We start from the raw sequence: 25,520 nt of genomic DNA, 5'->3' as shown, positions 1-25,520 counted from the left end.
CTCTGGAGCTAATGGCTTCTTTCTTCTAGGTCATGCCTACCTCAGCAGCTGGGAGTTGATGGGCTGGAAAGATTCATATGCATCTGTAATGTGATATCAAAATAATAATARTAAAGTATCTGTTTAAATTTTTTAGGGCTGAATCTACATGGACATTTATTTGTAGGATTAAATTTACCCTTGTTATTTACCATGGAMTTGATCCAGGACTATCAAATTTAGGGAAACTTGGACTGAATCCTGTGGCAGAAACAGCTGCAATCCTTATATTGTTTAGTAAACAAACAGCTGAATGATCCTGTTGCAAAATAGTAGAGGGTTGTTCTGGCACTGTTAATTTAATTATTTTGTTCATCCATTAGCCAGTTATCTTTGTGTCTTGCTTGACAACTCCTTGTAAGTCCGCGTAGTTTCTTATTTCAGGTGGTTTACAGTTTTTTTGGTGTTTTTTTTTTTTTTTTTTTTTTTTTTTTTTTTTTTTTTTTTTTTTTTTTTTAAGTGTGTACTGTGCCTATTGTACCTGTAACAAGGCTTCAGAAATTTGAGAGAGAAGAGGGAGAGGAAATATTTTTATCTGGCTTTTGATAAGGAAAAGAAAGAACTTCTTAGTCTGAACTGACAAGAAAGAAAGTTTGTGAAAGAAGTTTTTTAAAAGGTCAGAGAAGATTTTATTTTAAGTTTCTGGTGCATCTGATTGCTAGATGAACATGTGTAGGTCAGATTTATTTCCTGTAGATGTTCCATCTCTTTTGCACTGTTGCGTTTYTTCAGACCCCACAGAAAGGCAAAGCAGCAGCAGCATAGTTAAAGTAGGTTATTGTTCTATTAACTAACACATTTGGGAACTATCAAGTATCAGTAATTTATTTGATTCAGGTCATCATCCTTTTGCAATCTGGTCTGTGTGGTGAGGCACAGTCAGGATTCTTTGTCCTTTCTCCTGAGAGTTTGAGATTCTGCCTTTTGTGTAAAACCAAAGAGTAGGAGCAAACGTAGGCCTAAAGCGTGGGAGTGCTGGGGGTGCTAGTCCCTTCCCCCTTCTCTTCAGGTATTTCTTGCCCTATCTGTTGGGGAAATGGACCCCAATAAATCACTGCTAATTAATAGATTAACTTTCTGTTCCTTCTACATACTCCACTCCAAGGAACCAACACTGTTTTCCATAAATTGGCGAGTCCTGAAGCCTCCACAAAGAGGGCTTGGTGCTCCCTCTCTGCTTTTGTCATTCAAAGAGGCTCTCTCTTCCTTCTCCASGGTTTCCACCTAAGATCACCTGGCTTCCTCATTAAGCTATTTTAGGCCAAGTCACCTTAAGCACAGAAAAGCAAATACTCTTTTAAGAGATGATGCTTTGGTTGTTCTTATAGAGAGAATATCAGAAGAAACAAATATCTGAGAATATCTGAAGAAAACAAACCAACTGCTAATGCCAATGTGCCAATGCAGGAGACACTTGCATCAGGGAAATTCCAGTACTAATRTGCAGTGATTCAGTGTCTGCTTAGTAACCACACATAGATTTTATTTTTAAAAACTAWATATATAAAATAAATGAAGCATGTCTTGAAATTCTGTCGTGACCTATGAGAACTATCTTCCAGTGTTGCATGTCTCTGGTGGTTCAGCTGCACTGAGTTTTGACAGATGTGTAACTGCAGGTAGTAGATTTTTGTCTCTTTTTTTTTTTTTTTTTTTTTNTTTAACCTAAACAATGTCTTGGGATCTGCCCTTCTACATGATTAGCCTTCTGACTAATTTTTCAGTGCTGAGATTTATTTTAATTTTCCCACATGGTATTTCCTGAAGTGTTCAGCATTTATACAAATTAAATTGTAGGGTTATTGATTTGGACCTGACCAGCAATTGCTGTGCATGTTTTTYTGAAGGGTTCAGGTGGTGTGTATTTCATTTGCACTGTTGTAGTGAAGAGGCTCTCAGGCAAGGGATACTTCCTAAGGTGTAGTATTCACTTTTTTTCCTACATATTTCCCAAAACAGCTGGGTGTTCCCCTTTTCTAATGGYTATTGATACCGTAATCAAGAGTCAAAATTCTATTAGTGACAGCTGACTGCACTGTGAAACACTTGCTCCTCTCTCCTGGGGAGCTGCAATCAAACTGACACTTTTAAATGGGCTGTATTGTCTGTGCCTTTTGCTTAATCCAGTGCCTGAAAAGAATCCTTCTCAACGCCAGTTCTGTTATGAATCTGGATGATATGGAGATTGTTACATCCTTCTCCAAGCTGCCAGTTAATCAAAGATGATGATGAGGAAGCTATAGATAAAGCAGGAGATGGATTTATCAGGCTTGTCAATCATGCTCCTTGTGAAACTCCTTTGCAGTCTTCTCTCCTGAAGGTGCTGGTGAAAAAGGAGAGAATGACGATCTAGGTGAAGGCCTTTTGTCTTTTTCTTTGAGATTCCTCTGCATACAAATACCAGAGGTGCTTAAGGTTTTTTTTTTCTTATGGGCCTGAGCCTTAGGACCATCATACATGAGAATTGCAGTCTCTGGCTAACATCTAAAATAGTTTTAAATAACATTATGGGGGAAGTGTCTGTATTTCTGTTRACCTATATAAAACAGTTCTTACTAAAGATATTTCATCTTAGAAGGCCTTGGRTGCTCCACCTCCAAGATTTTCTTTAGCTAAATATGACCCTCTTGAAGGGWAAAAATTATCTTGGTGTAAATGTTTTATTTATGCAATATAGTACTGTTGGAAATGAGGAAAGGGCAAAAATGCTGATGTTCCAACAATCCCAAGCCTTCACAGRTTCTACTGATCCTTTTTTAATGAACATTCATACAAATTTAGCTTTGTAATGAGGAACTGATGTGCAATTAAATGCTACAAAGAATCCAGCTGACCTTTAAATATAGCTGATATTAAAAGTYGTGGAGTACTGTCCTTTCAAGAAGGGGGGAACCCAAAGAGTTCTTAATAAACTAAATGTAAATCTTCTGAGTACACTGGTGTTGTGGGTTGACCCTGGCCAGATGCTAGGTATCTGCTAGGTCTCCCTATCACTCCCTTTCCCTCTGGGACAGTGGAGAGTAAGATGGCCARCAGGCAGCAGGGTGAGATAAAGTAGTTTTATTACAGCAAAGATACAAAAYATAAGCAAAGAYTTGCGTGCACAAAAGCTAAAGGAAAAAAAAGAAATCAATCTCTACTTCCCATTAGCAGCGTTGTTCAGGCACTTCCCAGGAAGCAGGGCTTCAGCATGCATAGYRGTTGCTCTGGAAGGCAAACATTGAAAACTCATGAAWGCCCCCSCTTCCTTCTCTCTCTCCTCACTTATATATCTGAGCTAATGTCATACGGTATGGAATATCCCTTTGGTTGTTTTGGGTCAGCTGGCCTAGTCCTGTCCCCTCCCAGGATCTTACCCTCTCCCATCCCTTTGAGGGGGAAGGAATGTCAGAGAGATAACAGACCAGTGTTTTGGCTATTGCCAAGCAGTGCTATCAGCTCCCATCCAGCCGCTCATGCGAAGCACAGCACTGGAAGRGCTTGAGCTTTACCTCACTCAGACCCAATACAATCTCCACCCCTTATTCCATACCATTTACGTCATACTCAGATTCCACAGAATCTATATGTATCTCTTCCAATTCTTTAGTTTCCTGTATTTCTTATTACTAGAATCCTTTCTTATCCACACATACAGCTCAAACTACATCCTTAAACCATGAATTCCCCAAGGTCTCCACTCCAGCACGATGRGGGGTCAGGGCAGGAAAAGTTGCATGCTTGATGGTTGGGCACCAACACTGTCCCGGMTAATCATAATATTCTTCTTACTTCTTGCCAAAAGTCCTTCTTCRTCCCGGCTCATCATCATATTCTYCTTACGTTTTRTCAAAAAACTTTCTTTGTYACTCCTGCTACTTTACCTCCTGCAATGTACAACTTGCATCATAGATTATTCTTACTCCAAGGTTAAATCTCCTTGAGGTACACACTGTTTCTCCCCATCCCTCTGCATTAACCACCAAGTACACCCAGGTCCTTGGGCAAAGACAATTCCACGAATGGGTTTGCCTTTTCCCGTGGGGGAAGAAGTCCACACTGACTTACCCAGCCGCTTCCCTATGTGTAACGCAGGGACCTTGTCTCCTTCTGCAGTGTCTAATGGCTTAGTTTGAGCAGGACCAGGGCGGTTAGCAGATCCCCTTGTGTTGACCAACCAAGTGGCTTCTGGAAAGTATGTATACCAGTGCTTCCATGTGCCATTACCTATTGCCCTTAACATCGTTTTTAGCAGCCCATTGTATCTTTYGATTTTCCCAGAGGCCTGTGGATGATAGGGGATATGATATATCCACTTGAGGCCATGTCTCTTTCCCCAGGAGTTTATAAGATTATTTCGAAAATGAGTCCCATTGTCCGACTCAATTCTTTCTGGGGTTCCATGACGCCATAATATATGCCTTTCAAGACCTGAGATCATATTCTGGGCAGTGGCATGGTTCACTGGGTATGTCTCCAACCAGCTGGTTGTTGCCTCTATCATGGTAAGGATATAACACTTGCCTTGGAGYATWCGTGGCAAAGGCCCAATGTAATCAACTTGCCAGGCCTCACCATACTGGAAASCCAGCYGCCGCCCTCTATTCCAGAGAGGCTTCACTCGCGTGGCTCGCTTGATTGCAGCACACATTTCACATTTGTGTATAACCTGGGTGATAGCCTCCATGGTCAGGTCCACCCCTCAATCATGAGCCCATCTGTAAGTTGCATCTCTTCCAAGATGCCCTGATGTTTCATGGGCCCATTRGGCTATGAATAGCTCATCCTTTCTTTCCCAATCCAGGTCCACCTGAGCTATCTCAACTTTGGCRGCTTTATCTACCCGTTCATTGTTTTGATGCTCCTCAGTGGCATGGCTTCTGGGTACATGTGCATCTACATGGTGTACCTTCAAAGTTATCTTCTCTACCCGTGCAGTGATATCCTGCCACAATGCAACTGCCCAGATGGGTTTGCCCCTGCGTAGCCAATTGTTCTTCTTTCACTCCTGCAGCCACCCCCACAGGGCATTAGCCAGAATCCAGGAGTCGGTGTAGAGATAAAGAATGGGCCACTTTTCTCTCTCAGCAATCTCTAGGGCTAGTTGAATGGCTTTCACCTCTGCCTGTTGGCTTGACTCGCCTTCCCTTTCAGCATCCTCAATGACTTGACGTGTGGGACTCCACACAGCAGCCTTCCATCTTTGATGGTTTCCTACATGGCAGGATCCATCAGTAAATAAAGCATAGCCTCTTTTATCTTCTGGTAATTCGTTATATGGTGGTGCTTCTTGGGCACGAATCACCTTCTCAGACAATACTTCAAAATCTCTGGCTTCTGGCCAATCCAAAATCTCTTCCAGGATTCCTGGGAAATTGGATTTTCCCATTCAGGCTCGTTGTGTAATTAATGCTACCGAATTACTCCATGTAGCACTGGTTGCATGATGGGTTGAGGGGGTGTTTCCTTTGAACATCCAGTGTAAAACAGGCAACCGTGGTGCCAAGAGAAGACATGCTTCTGTCCCAACGACTTCTGAGGCAGCTCGAACCCCCTCATAAGCTGCTAATATCTCTTTCTCAGTTGGAGTTTAGTGGGCTTCTGATCCCCAATAACTCCGGCTCCAAAACCCCAATGGTCGACCTCGAGTTTCTCCAGCGGTCCTTTGCCAGAGGTTCCAGGTGAGGCCATGCTCCCCAGTTGCAGKGTAGAGGATATTTTGCATGGCYGGTCCTGCCCAAACAGGCCCAAGAGCTACTGCACAAGCTATTTCCTGTTTGATCTGCTCAAAGGCCTGCTGTTGCTCAAGGCCCCACTCAAAGTTATTTTTCTTCCGGGTCACTTGATAGAGGGGGGGCCTACAAGCTGACTACAACCTGGAATGTGCATTCACATGCACTCCAGATTCTGACAAGACCCAGGAAAGCTTGTGTTTCCTTCTTATTAGTTGGTGRAGACATAGTTGCARTTTTGTCAACCACCTCTGTGGGCACATGATGGCGTCCATCCTGCCATTTTATTCCCAAGAACTGDATCTCTCGTGCAGGTCCCTTTACCTTACTTTGTCTTATGGCGAGCCCAGCTTTCAGAAGAATCTGGATTATTTTCTTTCCCTTCTCAAAAACYTCTTCTGYGGTATTGCCCCACACAATGATACCATTAATATCCTGTGGGTGTTCTGGAGCTCCACCCTGTTCCAGAACAGTCTGGATTAGGCCATGGCAGATGGTGGGGCTATGTTTCCACCCCTGGGGCAGTYGGTTCCAGGTGTATTGGACACTCCTCCAAGTGAAAGCAAATTGTGACCTGCACTGTGCTGCCAGAGGGACTGAGAAAAATGCATTAGTGACACCAATTGTGGCATACCATTTGGCTTCTTTYRACTCCAGCTCGTATTGGAGGTCCAACATGTCTGGTACAGCAGCACTTAGAGGTGGCATGACTTCATTCAGGGCCCGATAGTCCACCGTCAGCTTCCATTCCCCATTTGGCTTCCGCACTGGCCATACTGGGCTGTTGAAGGGAGGGCGGGTCCTCCTGATTACTCCTTGGCTCTCCAGTTGACGAATAAGTTCATGGATAGGAATTGCAGAGTCTCGGTTTGTTCGATACTGATGTCGGTGCACTGTCCTAGTGGCMACTGGTACTTGTTGCTCTTCCACTTGGAGCAATCCTACAATGAAGGGATCCTTGGAGAGGCCAGGCAGGGYGGATAACTGTTTGATCTTCTCTGAGGTCACCRTAGCTACACCAAAAGCCCATCGATACCCTTTTGGATCCTTGAAGTACCCTCTCCTGAGGTAGTCAATGCCGATACAAGAGGCCTCTGGRCCTGTCACATGGGGTGCTTTTGCMATCTGTCTCCTGTTATGCTCACCTCAGCCTCTATTACAGACAATTCCTGGCATACCCCAGTCACTCCAGAGATCCATACAGCTTCTGCACTCTTATGTTTGACGGCAGCAGTGTGCACTGTGCACCAGTATCTACTAGAGCTTTGTACTTCTGTGGAACCAACGTGCCAGGCCATTGAATCCGCACAGTCCAGTATACCCTGTCATCCCTTTCCTTCTCCTGGCCGAAGGCAGGGACCCTCTATTCCTGTTCCTGGTCAGAGTATTCACTATCTGACCTTTGTGATGCCCTATCAGAAGTTCCCTCWTCAGGGTTGTGGGAAATGGAAATTTTCTTATATCTGGGATGTCGCTGATTGTYTTCTGGTCTCTCTGCAGCARCTACACTGATGGTCTTCCTTGGTGGCCCCTTTATAACAGATCTTTTACCTCTCAGTTCAYGGACACTGGCTCTCAGCTTAGAGAGTTCACCATCTCACTTCTTCATGTCCTCCCCTTGCTCAGGCAGAAAATACCAGAGTTTGGTACGTGGCTTGTAGTTGGGGCTTCCCTTCCCTCTGACTGGGGTCAGAGAGGGGTGATCTCTGGGGCTGCCCCTAAAAGCTGGGGTACTGGCCTGTAAGGATGAGGAGGTACCCAGTGTCTCTTCTACATTTCGGAGCCAGAAGGACTCTACCTCTACAGTTGGTGTGTCCATCTGCGGGTAGTAYAATGCCACCAAGCTGCTGGAATATGATGCTGGGGTGCCTTGAAACACCTTCCTCCACATGGCGAGTGTACAAGGAACATCCTTTGGATCCTTAGACAGCCTATTATCGTTTAGATCACTATAGGCAATTTCCAGCACTGCTAATTCCCTCAGGTACTGGATACCGTCATCTGCAGTGGTCCAATTCCCTGGGGATTTTGTAAGATCTTCCTTAAATGGATACCTAGCTGTCACCCTTGAGATAAGCCGTTTCCAAAGGCTGCAAATTGCTCCTTCCTTCCCAATTCCTCTTTCAATTTCTCTATCTTTAGCAAGAGATCCCAGCTGTTGGGCTTCATGACCTTCWAATTTCTGACTATYGGCATCATTATCCCAGCATCAAAGCAGCCATGCAGAAATATGCTCACCTGACTGAAGCTGTAATCTTTTCGTAAGTCTCGAAGTTCTGATGAGGTCAGGGACTGAGTAACTTCAGTTTCCTGTTTAACTTGCCTCACTCCCTTCGATTTCTTTGAAAGGCCTGCCTCTTGAACTAACTCCTCCTTTCCTACTTCTTCTTCCTCTTCTTTTTCCCTTACTAGTCGGTGGTATGGACCTGAAACTTGCCTTGTCCATTTTTTTGTTTTCACTACTGGGGCAATTACTGTGGTCGCTGTGGTTTGGGTCCTTATCTCAGCCATAGATGTTGTGGTTTTTGTTCTTCCCTCAGCCACAGGGTYCTCAGACACAGTTTGGGTTCCTGCCTCGACTACTTGACTCCTAGGCCTCTGGGAATGTTGAACAGAGGCTYGGTAGGCCCAGGCCAGGCCYCAGTACAGGGCAAGAAGCTGCTCACATTCGTGGGTGTAAGCAAGACACCCTTCTGTCAATCGATGGGCTAGTTTGTCAGGGTTGTTTACTTCAGGGGTAAAGTCCCAGGCAATGGGAGGTGATAATCGCCCTAGGAACCTGCCCAAATCTCTCCAMACACCTTTCCACCCAGGAACTGGGTGTCTCGGGGGAGATTTTAACAGCTACTCACTCAGAGGTTGTTTTCTCTTGTACTGGGATGATGACAAAKTCCCTGAATTCCATAGGGTAACAAAGCTATTGGCTAGTATTACTAATATCATCAGACAGCTTATATAAGGATTAGCAAAGACCATGGGAACCTGCATCAAAAGATCATCCACACTCAAATTTACTCCAGGCAGAGAGAAGGAGCTATGTTCCTTCATAGTAATTGTTTGTTTCAACATCTTCCCAGAYGAAGCAAAATAAAGATAAGCAATGTGGCCACCGAAGGCTGTATGCCACACAGGAGCTCAGAGTTTTACTACTTGAGAACTATTACTTACAATTATTAGAGAATTACTAGAGCATGCAGTATATGTGTGTGTGTGTGTATATATATATATATATATATAACTACCTTTATCTCTCCTCATGTTGGGGCGCCAAGAAAGCTTGTTGTGGGTTGACCCTGGCCAGATGCCAGGTACCCACTAGGTCTCCCTATCACTCCCTTTCCCTCTGGGACAGTGGAGAGTAAGATGGCCAACAGGCAGCAGGGTKAGATAAAGTAGTTCTATTACAGCAAAGATACAAGATATAAGCAAAGACTTGCATGCACAAAAGCTAAAGGAAAAAAAAGAAATCAATCTCTACTTCCCATTAGCAGCGTTGTTTGGGCACTTCCCGGGAAGCAGGGATTTCAGCATGCATAGTGGTTGCTCTGGAAGGCAAACATTGAAAACTCATGAATGCCCCCCCTTCCTTCTCTCTCTCCTCGCTTATATATCTGGGCTGATGTCATATGGTATGGAATATCCCTCTGGTTGTTTTGGGTCAGCTGGCCTAGTCCTGTCCCCTCCCAGGATCTTACCCACTCCAGGAATTCCTTTGAGGGGGAAGGAAGGGACAGCGCTGCTTGGCAATAGCCAAAACACTGGTCTGTTATCAGCTCCTGTCCAGCCACTCATGCAAAGCACAGCACTGGAAGGGCTTGAGCTTTACCTCAGTCAGACCTAATGCAACTGGGTATTGCCATTTATTTATGAGCCTACCTTTTGAGAAGTGAGTTTTCATTTGTTTTTAAATAAATGTTACTTTGTGCAACTGAAGAGAACAGAACCTAATCTGAAAATCCGAATTTTATATCCCCCCCCAAAAAAAATAAAATAAGAGGTTTCTGCTGGATTTTATATCTTACAGCAAACACAATAAAGAGAATAATAAATTTTGGTTAAAAACTCATAAAAGAGACTTTTGCAAATTATTTTATAGAGCAGGTGTTTACTGATTTGAGAGCAGTCTTACTCATGGTAGGATTTATTTTTTTTCCCCTTAAAACTTGCTAATTTTATGGTTGTGGTGCTGTGGGTGCATTCTGACTGGCAGTAATTGGGTAGCTAGTGCTAGAAATATTGCACAGGGGCACAGATAAAAGGGAATGTGCACTGCTTGACCACTCATCACTGTCGCTGAGCCCTTCTGTTTGGATGTTACCATATTCATATTTGTCTGTGTGTATTATGTATATACAGTGGCTAAAAGGAAGAGCTTAAATTTATCCAAGCCTGATGACCCAGTGTTTCCCACCCACATTTCTCAATGTGATGGTTCTGTGTATCTGCCTGTATTCCTTGTGCTGTCATGTCTGTGTGATTGGGTTGGTTGCCTTCAAACTTTAAAATTCCTGTYCAGAAGTGAATTTTAAATACTTTTCTTTTTAATGATTGAACTAGGAGTCCTCTTTCCTTAGGGCAGGGGTCATTAGGAGCATCTTTAGTTCTTACATGCTTTTTGCTATAGGAGGTGCATCACTGAGTTTTGTTCTGGTTTTATTACCGTGTTCTAAACTACTGACATGAAGGCATCAGTGCTGTTAGCATACAGTGAACTCTGGAACCCAGAAGAACTAAAACATCTCAGGTGTCTCTGTGGTCTTGTTCAGGATAGGATTTTACTTYATTTGTGAAAGAAGGTGTGGTTTTGCTGGATCTAGTATTGGTTTTTTTGAGGTTTTGTTTTTGTTTTGTTGCTTTCTGTTTGTTTGTTTGTTTTTTACCCAGACAGAGGATGAACTGGACCAGCTTGATGTTGCACAATTAGAAGTATCTTTGGTACACTCAATCAGATCACTAAGCTGATCCAACTCATCCAGTGCTACTACCAGCATGGACACACAGTCACACTCAAGGGAGAGTTTGGGAGCACCCAAGCAGGTGCCCCTCACACAGCAGCCTTCAGCTGGGCTGGATTCTGGTGCTAATCTGCAGGCTGCTGGGTTTTCTGGCTGTCTTCTCAGTCCCCAGAAATTGTGTGGGTATGGCAAAAAAAAAAGTTACTGTAGATAATGCTCCAACAGAAAGAGGAACTAATAGCCTCTATTTTTCTTTTAAGTATGGTAAATTTGTTGTGATAAGTCTGGAATTGCTACTCTTTGTCTTCCTATCCTATATTGGGTCAGTAAATAATACAGGGAGGTTTATTGCCTGTACATATTCTAGGTTTATGATGCCTAAAGATTTAAATAATCAAATGTTAACAAATCTCCTGTGACATTTTCATCCATCTTTTTATAAAAAGTTATTTGCAGGCTATATTTTTTGTAATGTTTCATATTATATCCTCAGATGCCTTTGGGGCCTGCTGTTTTGTTAGGAGTGGGCCATTTAAGTGTGAAGGCTGGGGGAGTACCGTGATAATGTGCTTGGGCTGGGCAGCTGATAAAATATGAACACAGTTTACTSTGTTTACTGACAGCAGTGATCCCCTCTGCAAATACTATTTTCTGATAAAGAAATGCTGCTTTCAAGGATTTTTGTAACAGCATTTCTTGAATGGTTAGCTGAARAGTGATCATTAAAAGATCACTGGTTTTATAGTCAGTAGCATCTGAGAAGGGAAGAGATAAATGCTTTATGATCAAGAATGATAAGAATAATGTTTAATAATTTGAGAAGGATTTGCTTTTTTTACTTTTCTTTTTTTCCCCTCTCTCTCTCACCAATCTGACTTGTTGGACTTCTGCTTTTATTTCCACAGGGGAAAGCTATGTGTGTGGTTCCATAGAACCCTTCAAGAAACTGGAGTACACAAAGAATGTAAACCCAAACTGGTCAGTGAATGTTAAGACATCTTCTACTTCTCGTTCAGTGCCATCTCTTGCCACTGCTAAAGGAGGTACTCCAGATACAAAAGAGAATAAGGATTTCATTAGGCCCAAACTGGTCACTATCATCAGGAGTGGAGTGAAGCCGCGGAAAGCAGTCCGGATTCTGCTCAATAAGAAGACAGCGCATTCGTTTGAACAGGTTCTTACTGACATAACTGATGCCATCAAGCTGGATTCGGGGGTGGTTAAACGCTTGTACACATTAGATGGAAAACAGGTAAGAATTTTCATGATGACCATTCTCAGCATGAAGAAAATACAATTGTCCAAAAGAAAAAGAATTGTACATTAGTAGAAAAAAAGCCCTGCTTGCTTTAGAATGTACAGCCAGGCCTTTTACTGCTTATAGTGTGCTTTAAGATCTGTGAAAAGCTCAYGAACACCATGAAGCCTTGGGGTTGATCTTGCCATTTATGAGAAATAATAGCTCTGAATCTGTTCAGTTGAAAGTGTGATGTGGTTTTGGCTCTGCACACCAGAAACGTGGGATGAAGGATGTCACTTAAAAGAAGCTCATTCTGTTAATGTGTTTCAGCTTTTTCTTGCAGYAGTTTTATGAGTCATTTTACTTGGCTTTCCTTAAACTGTAAGAACCAACAGTGAGGACACGTTTCACCATGATAAATGCAGATCTACTGCTGTCCAGAGTGATTAAATGATTAATGTTGTTCACCTAAAATGGACAATATAGAAGGTGCAAGCTTAGAAAATGAATGAGCTTTTTTCCCTTTTGCAAGAAAATAGGTAGGATTATGTGTTGTGCTCACATTTATCGAGGAGTCTCTTGTAGGTTGCATACTATTTCTTCTGTGAAATAACCTTCAAGTAGTGTCTCTTTTTTGCTGGCTCACTAAATTGCAGCAGAGTGAGATTTTTAAGAGGCTTCTTACTGAACTTTGGCGGGTAGAGGGACACGAGAAAAATACTACAGAATAATCCTACTTTTTTTTTTGTCTTTCACTTTATTTGTAATTTGTCTATGGACATGCATTAACCATAGCAAAACTGGAGAAGCTCTTAACCTGGTGAAGGGCAAGGCTAATTTCAGCGTGACCTGAATTGATTTAGAGCAATGGTGACTCTAGAGAAATAAGGCAGATATTTGCATTTACAGATGTAACTTATTAAAATTAAGAAGTCTTCCTGAGAAGCCAGAAGCTGCTAGGGATCATGATATTTCTGCTGTAATACAGCTGATTCTCATCAGAGAATCATCTCAGATTCTCTGAATCTGATTTCTCAGATTCTAGGTTCAGTGATTCACAGACATGCAGCAAACAGTGTTGCTGTTGGGAGATGTTGCCAAATATGCCCGRTACAGGTAAATAAATGCTCAGCAAGATCTGGTGCAGTCCTGACATATCTGCAGTCACTGGGGCTGATGTGCAGGMGCAGCTACAGCAGCACCCTCCGAGCACTGGTTCAAATCCAGGCCAAGTCTGGCTTGACCAGAAGCCCCTTCCATCTGCTGTTTTGTGTCAGTAACCTCTGACACCAGTTACACACAGTACTACAGTTCTTGGTGACTATGTGCATGCCTGTAATGATCTCCTTATTGTGACTTGKTTGGGAACTTGGTCCTGGAGCAAAATGGGGATGTGAAATTCTTTTTGTCTGCAGCATGTTTTGGGGGAAACTCTCATCTCCTGTCCTTCCTTACCTTGCTTCATACTCCAGGGAACACTAAGGCTAGTAAATTTGAGGAAAGAGTTTAAAGCTGCAGAGGTCAGTGGTGGTCTTTGCTATGACACTGACAGAAGATCTTGAATGATTATTCCAKTTCCTGCAAACCCTCTCAGTAAAAAAAGGGTGCACATGCTTTGTTTTGTATTTGTAAATAAACTTGTGGTTTAGTTCTGCAGAAGTGCAGCCTGGAAGGATACCARCATTCTCCTGGATAATATGCTCGCTTTTATCTTTTTACATTTGAAACTCCCCTTTAACGATTGTGCTTAAAACAAACAAAAAAAAAAACCCTTTACACCTGTTTCAGAACTCTTAATTCCTGAAATTATCTCGTGTTATCCTACTGCTAGGGTGAAAGGGAAGACCAGGTTTTCATGGCCTTTATGTTGGCATAGTTCTGTTGAATCCTTTGTCAACTCATGGCCTTTGAGTGGTGCGCTGGGGACATTTGTTACCTGCCTTGTAGCCTGAAACCCTCRTGTCCAGAAGCTCTCCCAAGAGACTGCCATCTCCACACCCCTTCCCTTTTTGGATATACACATGGAATTGTGTAGCTTGCTGCCGAGCCCTCCTGATAAAGTCAGGGTTTGGAAGAAAGGATGTGTGTGGCCTGCAAGTGTTAACAGAAACATTGCTGTGTGCATGCACAGTGTGGCTTTGCTGGCAGCGAGGGAAACTAGTGATTCCTGCTCAGCAGGRGCAGCCTGTTGTTCAGCCCTGAGTGGGGAAGTCATTGATTTCCTGAGCTGCTGGCAATCGCTGCTCCATTTCTCTCTGCCAAAAGCCTGATCTCCCAGATGGCGTTGGGGACATGATGATGGGTTTCTTTATCGCTAAACTCAAGCTGTGAATTGTTACTGGGAGGAAATCCATGGTAAATCCAAAATTTTTCCAGTACTATTTGTAGCTGGGAACTTCTACTGTGATTCCTGATGGAGCTCTGAAGGTTCTGGAAAAGCCTGTGTTCAGGGGCTGAATCTAACAAATCTGTGATTAAATCTTTTATCACTAACTTAAAAAGCAATAAAATCTTAAAGCTCTGAGTCAAGAAAAGTAATTTACTGTAAGGATAAGAGAATAAAGCTCTCCTGGGATAATTTTTTGGGAATATAACTTGGAGACAGGCTTTTCTGTACCGCCATCTAAGTTATTTTATGGAGCCAACATTGGAATTGTCCTTCCATAGAAAAAATTTACACGAATTCCCTAAGTTGTTTGTGCAGATGGACAGTGAAGTAGTGGGTACTATCATCAGATGCCTCAGGCTAATAAAAAGGAAGTAGCACGAGACAGTCTTAACTGGGCATCCAGGTTAGGTGGCTGTCCCACGCTGACAACACCATACATGGGAAAAGCGAGCTTAAATGCCCTTCCTCCAACAGCCTTGTTAGTTGTGATGTTTTGATTTTTCTTTTTGGTGCATGTGATGCTTTTTGAGTTTTTCTTATAACTCCATTGCAACTTTATAATGTTGGAATAGCAGAAGAAAAGGATGAGGGGGAGACCAAAACCAAACAAAAGGAGCAATCTGAATTCACAAAAAAACACAAGAAAACAATCCTCAAAGAATCGAAACCCCAACAAATTTAACCAATCTTGTCTCACTGGGTCAGTGGCAGCTCAGGGACTAAAACTTGATGTTTTCCCCTACTGGGTAGGTATTGGCTTTGGATTTCATGTGTTACTTTGGTTTTGTTGAGAAAAAAAAAGTGTCTCTCCTTACTGCAAACAGGGTTACCAGTGGCTCTTTTGCATTTCCTTATAACACATCAGAATCTGTGTTTTGACTTCAAGGCTTTGGAAACTTTAGAATATCATTTAATTTGTGCTGAAAGGGGCACAATACTCCACTGCTATCTGATCATAAAGAACATCAATGGCCTGCATTTAGCATACTTTTGCAGTTTAATTATTGATGACTTCTCAGAGCTGGAGAAGTTTCACACTGCGTCTGGAATAGTTTATGTGCACTTATATACCTAATTTCTACTGGTACAAGGGTCTGGTGCTGTTTGTACTCTAGAGAAGGAGATAAAATCACTTCCCCGTATCACACTGATGTATWTGAAGGTGATAGGACTCTCAGAGGTGTTTAAGAGTCTTATGAGCACAGGCCAAAATCAAAAGCTTTCCAGGGGGAGATCTTGAGGCATTTTCCTTGCCAACTTTGCTATGTAGGGAAAATAAAAATAGAATGAGTAGGTGTAATGGCTGCCTGTAGGAATACAGATAATGAGGGCATGTTCTCACTATGAGAACTACTAATTTTCTTAGATTAAGTTCATTAAAAGATATTGTCAGCATTGACCCTTAATATTATCACATCCTTGTGCAGAGAAGAAACACTTTCTCATGACTGAAATGTGTCTTGCTTTATTGTAGCTGCACTGTTCCAGTTTTATTTCTAACCTTTCTTTAACAGAAGGTGGCATTTTGAGTTTGATGTGCATTAAAAAATGGCCTTCTAAAAGGCAGTTTGTGGACACAATACAGGCACTGAGGGCAGAAGCTGCATGTGGAGATAGAGCCCAGTTGCTTTTTTGCAAGCTCAGTTTCCTGGTTTCTGTTTGCTTAGTGCCGTTCTAGGATAACACCAATAAGTAAAATGGGAGAAAAAGAATCAAGGTCACATTTAACAGCAATATTGTGAAACAATGACATTTTTAGAAGTGTTATGATGTGTCTGTTTTTGCAGGATATTTGAAATTTGCATGTTTTGACAAAGATTAAAGGTTGGTCAGCAGTGCTTTGTTACCTTGTACATCCTCCATTTGCTTTTGGCAGAAAAAAACATCTGGTTTTTAATAGGACCTGCTTATTTGAACAGGTGGTTTGCTTAGTTTAACAAGATGCAATCATGCAAATTATTTTGTAGGTTATACATCATGCTCTTGATTTGACTCCAGACAGATAAATGATCAGAGCTAGAAATACCAGAATAAAAGTCACTATCTGTTTGGGGTATTTTTCTAATAACTATTTTTTCACAACTCAAATTACCTACACAAGTATGAAATACAGCCCCAGCTACTTAGGCACATACTTCACAGATGTATGTGTGAGGCACGGGATGCTCCTCAATAACCTTGCCCAAAGCCATTAAAATAGCTGTTAAATCATTGTGGCTGTAAGAAAAGAGAACATCACAGTGCTGGAAAGCTTGATGTTTCTTCATTAAGTGTAATATGCTTTTTCTTAAATGGAAACTCACTATAAACTGCCTATGTTATCATGCAAACAAACTCCCTTTCCTGTGGACTTCTCTTTTTGAAGACAGACCAAATCTTGATTTTTAAATAGAAAAGTTCTAGTGTTCCAAGAAAATACTCTCTTAAGAAAGCAAAAACAACTTTTTGTGCATACACCTAAAATGARCATGTAACTTTTTTGTAGTTTTGTTCTTAATTAGTGAAAAACATAAGTTAATAACATCTGTATATTGTACAGTAAATTCTTGGCCAAATGTACTGTTTTGTAGGACATACTAAACATCTCCAATGTCTTTCTCTAGACCTGGGTTGCTCTTGGTACAGAAACACCTACATAAATGAAGGTAGATATCCTTCACAGAATGACATTTCACCTCAGAATTGTGGTAGTATATATTTTACAGCAATCTAGAATGATTTTCTAGATGAAAGTTAACCAAAATAAAATTTACATGCATCAAGTGTCTCATTTTGTGTGTGCTCTGTAATTTTGATTCACATCAGCATTTGTAATCAATTCCACTTTTAATTAGAAGGTGCATTTTATTTTAAGAGTGGYTAATCATGAATGTTCTTTTTATTTGTTCTTCAGTTGTAGCCTCTATCCACTCAAAATAGCATTTTGAAAATGTCCACATTTTTCAAAAACAGGAAGAATTTTAAGTGGAGTGCATCTTACCTTCTGTATCCAGCGCAGTAATTTCATCTTCTCTCTTTGGTTGAAGGCTTTGGAGCTCCCTGGCAGCCACAGGCACCAGGGTGATGTTGACTGACCTGAGAGCCATGGTGAATTCTCTGTGAGGGGTAGCTGTGCACATCCTGATTATTTGTGGGAAAAYGCTAGGTAAAATGACTTCTGCAGCTCACATAAGAATTTTAACAGAGAAACAACAGGTCTTGAGGTGGTACTTTAATCCTGGACTACCCTCTGGGGTCCTGAAACCCGTTGTGCTTACACTGCACAAGCTGTTCTTTCCTTAAGAGCTTCTAATGTGGATGCTAGAAGGCCATACCCATCAGAAAATACCTGTGCTGCTTATTTTGGACATGAATTGTRGGCCTTTTCTGGGCAATGCTAACTACAACATTGTTATGTAGCTGTGAGAGACCTTAAATAAAACCCAAAGAGCACCCATCTCCCCAGCTTATAGTGCACCTCACTTTCCCTCCTTCTTGCTGGCAGTCTMTTTAATCAAAATCTTTCTTTTCTTCCTCTGGAAGATGTATTATCTCTGGCTTTGGTGTTTTGTAACTAATTTTGGGGAAGGATTTTTTTTCTCAATACTGATGAAAAGACCCCTTCTTGAAGACATGATAGTCTGAAAAACAAACAAAAAAAAATCAATGAGTGAAAATTGCCTGTCTCAGCAAGTTGTGATGGGCTCTGGGGATCTTGGGAGATTTTTATGACTACTACTGAGAAAAGTGGAAGATTTCCACTRCAAATTTGACTGCTTTGAGAAAAGCATAATAGAACAGATAATATGTGCTAGGGTAAAAAAATTTGCTGCCAGTCGGTATTATCCTGGTGTTAGAGATGTCCTTGAACTCTTGTGCTCCTGGATAGTCTGTTCTCATTGTCGTGTTATGACATTGACTAACAATTTTAATTGTTAATCAGGCAAAGTTCTCTGTGAAGGAGTGAACAGAAGCCCATTCCTGACTGAAAGCAGTGYGCTCATTCATTTGTCTAGGGTTGGTTCATATAAAGCTGAGACTGACAACTATGTCTCCAGAAGCTTCCCACAATAGGAGTTTCCATGGTTGCTATCTGGCATTTCACAGGAACTGTGGATTGACTTTGAAAATTAAGAAGACGCCATCCTCTGCATCTTTTGGAGAGGCTTGTGTGCTATGAAAAATAAGGGCTGTTCTTAGTTGAATGAGACTGAAAACTTCCATATCTGTGTCATGTGTTAAACATCACATAAGTTGRTCTCATTGTCTTTAAAGGTACCCAGCTACTCATTAGAGAGTTTATGTGCTGTCAGAAGCCTTTCTTGAGGAAGAGTAACTCCAACTCCTCAAGGTGGAGTTTGTATTGTATAAGTGTGAAGAAGTGTTTCTCAGTGTGAAAGGAGTTGGTGTGGTCATTCTGAACTATCCATTTCTTGAAACACATCATTTTYCTGTACATCTGGACTTTGCTTTGTTTTTTTAAATGTGTCATGTAGTCAAGAACAGCTTATTATCCAGTTAAGTTCTGATTTATGTTTTACTGATTATTGGAGAAGGAGAAAAAAAGCAAGTGGGAACATCCTCAACTATATGATCTTTTTGGGGAGAATTTGTGGTTTTTATTTTTGCTTAATTGTTTCATGAAAGAGGTTTGGAAAAAGCACTTGCAGATTTCTCTGATGATGCTGCACAACCATTTTTTGGAGATGGGCATGAGATTGCTGGTGGTCATGGAGAAGAGTTTCCACTGCTCAGTAAAACACAGTCCTCGGGACCAAATAAGTTCTTTGTGAACAGAAGAAACCTTCTTGTGGTGCTTTCAAACAGTAGTCATCCTAAACTTTCTCTGCTCTGCTMCCCCTGCCTCATGACTTTGTCTGAACCAAATGAGATTGATGGCTGGAAGGTTTTTATGGTCAAACTGTTTTTTTATCTCCGAACTGTTTCTTTCACTGGGATGATTTTATTTGTGCTCTCTGAAGCTTACTGTTAGTAAAGCTTTTTTTTTTTTTTTTTTTTTTNTGTATATTTCCTTTCTCTTAAGTGGCATAATGTAATAATGCTGTGAAAAGCATAATGGATGTTGGTTTAGCTGGGTTGTTTCTGTTCCTTCGAAAACTGGTTGTTACAAGAGGATTAAGAATTTCTAGCCAACGAGAAGAATTCGAAGCATCATCTCAGGAAAAAACACCAGTATTTTCTTCTCACAGTTTTTTGCAGCCCATGTTTCTTTCCTAAGAAATTAAATTCTACTATTCACAGAAAAAAAATATTAATATTGCATGTAGCTTATCAGAACTTAAATATTTCCTTTTATAATGTAAGTATTTTTGTATAACTCTACTTTGGAATGCTGAGCCTTGAGTTCTTACACAAATACTTGGAAAATCTTGGCTGTGCCTCTTTGAAAAAAGTTAATAAATTAAAGGATAATAACTTAACCAAACTCAAGTTTGAACAGCTACCTGAGACTTGGTGCAAGTCTGCTCTTGATTATGTATTTCTTTCCACTTAATTTTCTATTCAACAAGTTTTGTCAAGCTGTTGTGTAGAAGAAAATTCTTATGTGAATGATGAATGCTGAGAGGGAAAAATGCRTAAATATTCTGTCTTTAGCTGTGTTCTTCTCTGAAAATGAATCCTTGCATTTATAGGAACCAAAGTCTTTCAAACATACAAAGGTAACTGATACAGGCAAAATAATTCAAAAATTACTGACAGTGCAGGAAACTGTAGTGACARCTCAATTTTGTACCTTGTGTTTCTAATTAAGTTTTTATGAAACCACATTCTTTTCTCTAACTGCAGTTAACTCTGAAAYATGTAACGTTCAATACTTTGAAGCTTCTTAAGCCATATGCTTTGCTGTTGCTTGCAGTGAGTGGCAAGAAACACAAATATTTTTGAATATTCAACCTAGTTATTCTCAAATTGTCTCTTGCAATTCTTTTTTCTGTAGAAAGCAAGTCTAGGGCAACGACATACTTTCCAGGTGCTCATGGAGTTATTAAAGATAAATCTAGGTCTCTGCCTCTAGAAGGATTTTTCCTTAAATGTACCRTCATGTTTATAGAAGTTGGAGATGTAATTCACAGTCTTAGCAGTGTGTCTGAGGATTTCTGCTGTGAATTTTGGAAATGGGGCTGAGACTTACATGCTCATCAGGGACGACAGTATTATGTAATATTAAATCAGTGATGTACCATGTATTCTGCCTCTTTCCCCCTCCCTTTTTATTTAAGCTTGAAATTAATTTGTGGGAAGTATTGRTCTCTTCTGAATCTGTGTCTCCAGTACTGTGTGCAGGTTCATGGGGGCAGGCTGTTCAGACTCAGATTTAGAAACTAATACAATTACAGTAGGTGAAAATGTTTCCATTGTATTGAATGAAGGCAGTAGTGTTCTGAAAATGGCTTAGATTTTTATAAAAAGTCAAACTCATTTGAAACTGTCTTCCTGATGTCACTGGTTAATGGTATACAAGGTATATATCACATAATTTGTTCTTAAATTTTAGTAAGTACTTTCCCTTATGCTTTGTCCCAAAAGTCTGTCAGACCACCTGCTACAAGCAGGTGATTTTGCTTGGGAAAGCTGSTGGGGAGGGACTCAAGCTTCTTCCATAGGGCTGAATCCTTGAAGTCATAGACAGAAGAGCAGAGAAGTCTCTGGGGACTTGAGGACAGGACATAGTACTTTGCACATAGAGAAAAATGAGCAGAAATGGGTGTGAAATAAAGAGAGATAAGTGAGTGTAACTTCAGAAAAACAAGGCTGAAGACTGTAGTAGGCTTCCACTGGAAGCAGCAAAGCTCTAGAGGGTTTTGAATTCAGAGCTGGATGTTACTGAAAATAAAACTCATATTAAGTAGTTAAGGCTGATTGCCTCTCCCAAATCAGTTGTTCTAGTGGATTTGTTTTCCATTAAATGTTGAATCTCCGAAATGTCTTTTAAATAAAACTCCTCTGAGCTTTAATAGCTTAAAATTTTAAGAGACATTTACTCATCAAGTGAATAGAGAGTGAAATCTCAGTTTGAACTGCTTTTAATTATCTTTTTGGTTTGGTGTAAGCAATGATTTTTTCAAAGCTGCTAGGCAATAGGGCACAACTGGGGGCATCTTGTGGAATGCCTTTGATTAAAAGGGAGGGAAGACAGACATTGACTAAAATGGATATGATGACTTTTTAAATAGAAGAGTGTTGGCTGTTTAAAACACTTCCACCTGCCTTCCCTTACAAACAGGTTACATGTCTGTTTTGCATTAATTTGAATTGCAAACTGCAGCTGCTGCTATATACCATACATCCAGAAGCTAAACCTTAGCTCTTCATTTATTCTAATTGTCCTTGAAATATTCTGCTGCATCATGTTCCCTTTCTTGATTTCTTATACACCTTGGAATCATTTGTMTGTTTCTGAAGGTTTTCTAGGCATGAAATGATTTTCTCTTTTTTTCTTCACTTCTTGTCTTTCACTATTGTCTCCTTTTTTGATTTCTAGTTACAACTCTTTAAAATCTAGCAAATTCTGAAAAATGATGCTTTCTGTGGAGTTTGTACTGTGTGTGAAATGGTTTCCTGAGCGCATCACAATTTTATAGTCCAGCTCTTTTGTTCTGGTAGTATATCCTGCATGCTTATAACCAAGATTTCTTTAACCTTCTTCTGTTTCCCATGTTTGAAGTCTGTGTTTGCATTTACGCTCACACAAAATCTTAGCTAAAGCGAATGTGGTATTTGGAGTGTTTAAGTGGCATGCTTGCTTGCTCCTTGGTGAGGAAATAACTCTGAGACCAAGGTGAGAGTAGCACACATGTACTRTGGGAATGGTCCTGGCACCCTAGGCACTGATAATGAGAAACCCCATGTTCACACGAGAATTAACTCATACATGCTGCAATTCTCTCTTACTGGGTACGAATTAAAATGTTAAAAATCTAGAAATTCATGATAATGAAAAAAGTCCATATATGGCCTTGTTGGTTCTGATACAGAGTAAGGTTTTTTTCCCCATCCACTTTTTACTGTAGCTACATGAGCGCGTATTGGGTCAGTGCCCCTGTGCTGGTGCTAGCAGGGTTTACACCTATGCAGTTTGGTTTAGGGAGAGAGCACCTGGAATACAAAATAACATTTTTATTATCTCATGTCATCTGAGCAGTCGATATTGTTGTCTGAAATGCATWTGTACTTGTTTTATTCTTCCTATGTATAAATACTTCCTGAGCTCCAGCATCTTCACTGTCCTGTACATTTGTGAAAAAGAAGGCTGCCTATAGGTCTGAGAGGAAAAAGAAAAAAGAAAAAAAAAAAAAAGAGATATTTGGATGTTTCAGTTTCTGAACCAGAACACATCTGTTCAGATTGAGGAGCATTGTGAATACCCTGGAGTAATCCATTTAAATAGAGTGTGATCTTGATGAATTAGGAGCACGAACTGCAATCAGTGTAAAATTTARTAAAGCAAATACGAAGCACTTAATGTAGGAAAGAATAATCAAGCGGCCTGTCAGAATCAGGGGAACAGAAACCAGATGAGAGAGCATTAAGCATGACATGAAGATGTTGAACGCAATAAGTTGACATTGTATTGCTATGAGATGATGGGAGACCATGAATGTGCAGATATTTAGTGGTTGTGGAGGTGATTAGCATCTTTGTGAATGCAGGTGCTCACATCTGCTTTTTTACATCAGGGATAGGCAAGCTAAAATTTCTGTATTTTAGTAGAGACAAGTAGACTAATATTAGCATGGATTGGCCTTTGGTACCATAAGCAAAGGTTGAGAGGACAAAGTGTCTTAAGGGATGAAACAGGAAGAACAGGGTTGTTCTAATTGGCTAAGGACAAGGAACTTGAACCTTTTTTTTTTTGGCTGATCTTAGCATAAACTTGAGGTGAACATTCAGTATCTGTGGTCTGGACATGCCAGGCACCAAGGTAAAGTCTCTCTGGGGCTCTATTTCCATAACAGAAGACTGAAATGAAATAAACCTTTTTATAATAATTTATCAGTATTCTAGTAGTAATGTGKGATATTTTCAGTGAAAGTATTTGTTAGAATGAATACATTTGCTCAAGAACTTTTGTTTTTGACAAAAAGTGATTCAGTTGTATTTCTTTTGAATCAATTTCATTAAGATATGAGCAAGAAATAATGCTAAAACCAGTTTTAAAACATTTACTGAATTTTAAATGTGGGACCAAAAGAGCAAATTGGTTAAGATTTATGGGAGTTGCTATAGATTAATGGTACTTGTAAGAATGTCACCTTGCTAAAAAATGCTTTCAAGTGAAATTATATTGCATATTGATTTAAATCTCATTTAAGCAGCAGTATTTAAATGAGGTGGCCTGGTATAGAGCCTGCTGTGCTTTATCCTTTGGTTGTTTGTGCGAGGAGGGAGGTGATGAGAAGGAAAGGATGAGACTTTCTTTTCTCTGGCAAGTCTTCAACGACACTGTAGGAGGAGTAGCTTTTAAATGCGGCATCCCTGTAAAAAACTAACCATTCCATCTGTAGATGGAGGAGAGCTGTCCTAGAAAAGAAAATCAGGCTCTGGTTTCTCTTGTGCTGAGTCCAACTGAATGCCAGGCATTTTTCAYAGCATTCAGTAGGAACTGTTCTCATAAATGTTACAGGAGGAGGAGGAGAGGAACAACTGAATGTCAGTTTGTACCTCTGTAGGATGGGGAAAGCTTCAACAAGGCTGCATCACTCATAGGTGAATAATCAGAATGAGCACGGAAATTGGAGGCGAGTGCACTATAAAAATGACTGACATAAAAAAATGACTGATACTTGAGGCTCTTCATCACTGCTCCCAGTTCCTCCCCTGGCTGGGAGAGGCTCTCCCTTGGCTTCAGTTTCAAATTGCGGCATCTCCTGCTGCAGCATTGAAACAGAAACATTATGATTATCAGTAGTTCTCATGCTTACCCTTACTTTTTACCTTTCTTCCTTTTTTTTTTCTTTTTTNTTTTTTTTTTTTTTTTAAAAGAAGTCTGTCATGACTTCTGAAATCTTGAAGTGACAGGCAGCTTTACAGCTCCAAATTTTCTCCCCCAGAATAACCTAGGTAGAGTGTGTGGGAAGGTTTTATATCACAAATCAGTGGCAGTCTGTCTGTACAGTAAGTGTTTCTGTTCTTTGGGAACAAAGCCTCACTAAAAATGTGTACTAACTTTCCTTAGCTTTATTCTGTATTATTTTAGATTACTCCCTGGAAATAAGCCTTTAAACCTAGCACCAAAAAATCTCCAAGACAAGGAAAGGTATCAAGTCATTTTCAGCTTGTCAAGTAAAGCTGGAACAGTTTTTCAAGGTGAAGTGGGTGTGTGCTGCACTAGAAAGAAAAAAGAATCCACTTCTCCACCTTTGCAGTCCTAATCGGTGTTAGGCAGAAAATGATGGATAACAGATAAATGGGATGCTTATGCAAAGTAAGACCAAGACGTTTTACCTTTAGAAAGATGTACAGAATTCCTTTCTAAGTTAGTATTTAATCTTAGTGACTTTAAAATAGGGATGTAGAGAAAGGTATGCTGATTACTAAATAGTGGACATGAAGTTGAGGGTAAGACTAGATAATTGTGCTTTGTGAAGGTAAATAATAGAAATTGAGAGGACAATGTAAAGTTCTGTGGATGGTGCTTGTAGGCTGGAACAGTGAAGCTAAATACAGCACAGAGGAGCAGAAAGGAGAGAAAAGATTGTAGAAAGCAGCACAGGGCTACTGAAGAGACATGAAAAGATGATTCACCTTTTACAGAGGAATTTGTTAAATGTCGATCAGAAAAGGGAACCAATTCACAATTCTGTGAAACTCAAAGGAGCCCTGGGAGTAGAAGAGTTATTGGTAGTCACTGCAGGGGGAGAAGCAGCTGTCTCCTGGCAAATCCCAAGTAATGCATCCCATAGAAGGAATTGAGGAAGGACTCTAGACCCTAGAAGGCTGGATGCTTCTCTGTTTCCAAAAACATAACAAGTAATTTAGAGAGTCATCTGTCATCAACATAAGCTGTGACATATCCAAGTATTTATGACGCATCAGAAGTGAATCYGGCAAAGCTGTAGCTGAAGCTAAGTAAGGCTTTTTGAATAAAAAATTTAGCAGACGAAAGGTTTGGTAGGCAAACTTTGTCTTGTTAGTGGAGCCATAATTTGACTTCTTCTTCCCTTTAGGCATCTGTGTTCTTCATG

The 25,520-nt window shown here is 40.5% G+C and overlaps 1 protein-coding gene across 3 annotated transcripts in view; it reads left to right on the top strand.

The window, feature by feature from the left end:
* The window catches only part of DCLK1 (doublecortin like kinase 1), a 242,762-nt gene that overhangs the window by 8,037 nt on the left and 209,205 nt on the right, over positions 1-25,520 (top strand). For all 3 annotated transcript variants that reach the window (XM_057377978.1, XM_057377979.1, XM_057377981.1), the window contains exon 3: positions 11,611-11,957. In XM_057377978.1, the coding sequence (XP_057233961.1) occupies positions 11,611-11,957 (347 nt within the window). The remainder of the gene's footprint in view (positions 1-11,610; positions 11,958-25,520) is intronic.

The sequence above is a fragment of the Malurus melanocephalus genome, unplaced genomic scaffold (assembly GCF_030028575.1).
Source record: "Malurus melanocephalus ecotype Western Australia unplaced genomic scaffold, MMel_1.1 scaffold_336, whole genome shotgun sequence".
Classification (NCBI taxonomy): Eukaryota; Metazoa; Chordata; class Aves; order Passeriformes; family Maluridae; genus Malurus; species Malurus melanocephalus.
The sequence above is the reverse complement of the archived record's forward strand: the minus strand, read 5'-3'. Positions and strand labels throughout refer to the sequence as shown.